General features: G+C 43.4%; 1 protein-coding gene across 1 annotated transcript; it reads right to left on the reverse strand.

Moving 5' to 3' along the window:
• Window positions 1-1160: 1160 nt before the first annotated feature.
• LOC127336339 (uncharacterized) lies at window positions 1161-2923 on the reverse strand. The gene is made up of 4 exons (XM_051363146.2): window positions 2767-2923; window positions 2531-2666; window positions 2346-2418; window positions 1161-1643 (listed from the first exon to the last, which is right to left on the reverse strand). Exons 1-4 carry the CDS (start codon window positions 2804-2806, stop codon window positions 1374-1376), a joined length of 519 nt encoding a protein of 172 aa, XP_051219106.1. The 5' UTR covers window positions 2807-2923; the 3' UTR covers window positions 1161-1373.
• Window positions 2924-3377: the final 454 nt, after the last annotated feature.

The following is a 3377-nucleotide window of genomic DNA, read 5'->3' on the forward strand; positions in this document are numbered from 1 at the left end:
TTCGAAAAAAGGGAAGAATGGACGGCCTGACAAAATCAACATTTCTGCGGACCTCTCCTTTGCTCACACATAACAATTCGTCGACCTATGGATCCAGATCAAAGACACTCACCTAGTTGAAGACATGGAGGATGTGAAATCATTTAGAATCTCTCGGCTACGACTAGTGGCCAATACTCCTCGGCTTCAGCAAACAAAATGTTGTTCCATGGGGTATCTACACTGACATGAAGAATTTTGCATGCAAAATTTGGACGCCTCCAAAATATAAGTTCTTCATGTGGCTAGCTCTCTAACGTAGGCTTTGAACAGCGAAACAATTAGAAAAGATATAGTGGCAGACCAGAAATTTGTCGAAACCTGAGCGCACATGTTTAAGATATAATTTTTTGAATAAAATCACCATAGCAAATGACCTAGTGTAAGATGCGCGTATAAAAATAGAGTGGTCTTTGTCCACTTTGCAAAAGATACTTGGATTCAGTAGATCACCTCTTAGCTCATTGCTGCTTCATCATCAGGCCTCCTAAAAGATCGGCGTTTTCTTTTTTGAGCTTAAGATCGGCGTTCTTCAATGTGAGTATGGTTCTGCAGTGGGCTTCTGGCCTGCTATGATATGGTCGACTATCGGTTGTAGAGTGGGCTCAACTGAGACCAAGTTTTCGGTTAGAGTAAGCCGTCATAAGAGAACAATGGGCCCATCAAAGGCTCTAGATCCTTTTTAGACCATTAGGCATTTTTTTTTTGTGAAATGGTAATCCATTACCCATAGTGCACAGCAATATAGATGGTCACTAAAACAAAGATAAACGCACGCGCAACATACTCCCAGCCATACAATCCACATCGGCATGCAGACCATACTGGACTAGGGCATGCGCAACCTTATTGCAGCCACGGGGAGTAAAATATGAAATCATAGGATTCAAAGGAAACTATGAAATTGCTAGACTTGTTTCAGTAACACCACGATCGTAGACAGGTCATAACCTCCGGTCTCAGAACTTCGACCATTTAGACATTATTGGATTTTCTTTCGGATGGAGGACAAGGCTTCAAACGGGCCATACAAAGATCCAGAAAGAGTTGGAGACTTAAAGAAAAAAAGACTATCGTACATCAAAAGAAGGGCAGTCGCAAAGCAGCAAAGCATCGCGAGCGGTAGCAGGACCATGGCTTTATTCACTTACTGAATTTATCACGCCAAGCAGCTAATACTGTCTGTAATACTATATGAATCCACCCGGTCAACAAGACATTACAGCAAAACAGACCCCAAAGACATCACCAATCACACGGTCAATCTCAGAACATTTACAGCCCAATGGTTGCCTGGTGCATCTACAACTTACGGTTCAAGGCTGCAACGGCTCCTACTCGACGCCCTCAGCGGACTTCTGGACCATCACGGCAGCTAAAGTGATGACGGCGGCGTAGATGGCGTTGGGCACCTTGTGCACCACCTTGCCGACGCCTGGGACGCCCTCGGTGGCCCTCTTTGTCGCCAGTGCCAGCGCAGGGGCAGCGACCAGCGTGATGATCAGCTTCAAGCTGATTGCACAGAGCGACTCGGCGGTCAGCTTCCGTATGAACTCAGCGAACTCTTCGCGGTCCAAGAGGCCATCCAGGTTGATGTCAAATTCCTGCGTGTTTGAGAAATCAATCAGAGCTGCAACTTATATTGATGTCTTCTAGCACTACACAAAACAGTGCAAAATTCGTCGTCCACAGAAAAGAAAGGTATATTCAGAGGTACCGAGGTACCGAAGCGATGAGTTTCAAACAATACATTGCTATTTTTTTTTTTGAAAAAGAGGGTTTTCCCCCTCCGATTTCTATTAATAGAAACACCATAAGTCTCACTACAACTGAAATAAATAAAGAGAAAAAAAAAACAAAGTAAACAGGAAAACTGAATACAATGATAATTGTCCCGCAAAAAAAGAATACAATGCTAATTGTACATATATGACACATCATAGACAACAGTACATGAAACAGTGGAGAATTCCGGGCATAAAAAGGTATTCAGAACTATCTGTCAGATGAATTCAGAGCTGTGAACAATACTGAGTTACTTTTTTTTTTTTGCCAGAAAGCGGTAGGAGCTCTGCCAAGCATATCACCAAGTTACTAACCGAAACATATAGAAGGATGCATCATAGACAACAGAGTGCACCCGACTAGTAAATTAATCTGAACTGCTGAAATATGCAGTATTCTGCATATGTACAGCAGTACAGGGATACTTTGCTATCAGTACAAGAAACAGGTGAAGAACACCATATCTAGTTGACTCAATTATTTTATTAAAATGACATAAAGGGAGGGGAGATTGTGATTACATCTATGAGCGCCTTGAGCTTCTCCTTGGATGGGGGATCGTAGTGCGGCCCAGGCAAGTACTTGTTGATTTCACTGCCGACAACAAATAACCGGAACCAATCATGAACAACTGATAAGAATTGTCAGCGACGACCAACAGCATGACAAAAGATGGAAGATATGGGATTGGATCGAGCTGCTCTACTTGTAGACGCAGAGGACGGCGATGTAGACCTCCTCGAAGGTGAGCGCCTCCTTCTCGCGCTTCTGGGTGTCCTCGGTGAGCCGGTCGAACACCTTGTCGGTGATCTTCCGCACCTGCCTCTCCTTCCAGTGCCGCCCTGCACCAATTCGATTCGTGTTTCAGTTCCGAGAATTCGGTGATGCCCATCTCTCTAGAAGGAAGAAGCAGATCGATTGGATGGTACAGGGGGTGGGTACCTTGCAGCTTCTCCTGGAGAGACGCCCAGGCCTGACCCATGGCGATGGCGGAGACTCGAGAGATATGGATGCGGGGTACGGAAAAGGGGAAAGAGAACAGAGGTATCTCCCGGGTGGCGGGTGGTGTGTGATTCTGGTTTAGTCTCTGATCTAATCTCGTGGAGACTTCTTTTTCTTTTGTCTCTCACATCTTTTGACACTTTGCTATGGATACACGAAGAGTTTTACACAGAAAATGCCGTTCGTTGGCTTACAAATACATTTTCATTCCAGTTTTTTTATTCTTTGTATTATCTTCACATTTCAAGTTTAATGCAAATATTTTGAGATTGTGTGGTCTACGAAAATATACTTAAAGATGTAAATTAACATGACCCTCTCATCATCTTATTATTGTTTTCCTTTTAGAGTGAATTCCACTTTTCTGCCTAGGTTATGCATTGGTAACACGTACTGTGTACCTATTTGGTGAAAGTTCTACCAGAATATCGTATTTAAGAACCAATGTTTTATCCTCATTAGCATTTTGTGTGTCCTGTTAGATATGACCGACATGTGATAATAATGTGAAAAGCTCACAACGCGACATGGATGGTCACATCTAGCATTAT

Source organism: Lolium perenne, chromosome 2 (assembly GCF_019359855.2).
Source record: "Lolium perenne isolate Kyuss_39 chromosome 2, Kyuss_2.0, whole genome shotgun sequence".
NCBI classification, from domain to species: Eukaryota; Viridiplantae; Streptophyta; class Magnoliopsida; order Poales; family Poaceae; genus Lolium; species Lolium perenne.

Excerpts from the sequence above, each read along its gene's own strand:
- LOC127336339 (XM_051363146.2), bottom strand. The coding sequence starts at position 2,806 with ATGGGTCAGGCCTGGGCGTCTCTCCAGGAGAAGCTGCAAG. Across the intron at positions 2,667-2,766 it reads TCTCCAGGAGAAGCTGCAAG|GGCGGCACTGGAAGGAGAGG; the intron begins GTACCCACCCCC and ends GAATTGGTGCAG. Across the intron at positions 1,644-2,345 it reads AGCTCAAGGCGCTCATAGAT|GAATTTGACATCAACCTGGA; the intron begins GTAATCACAATC and ends TCAAACACGCAG.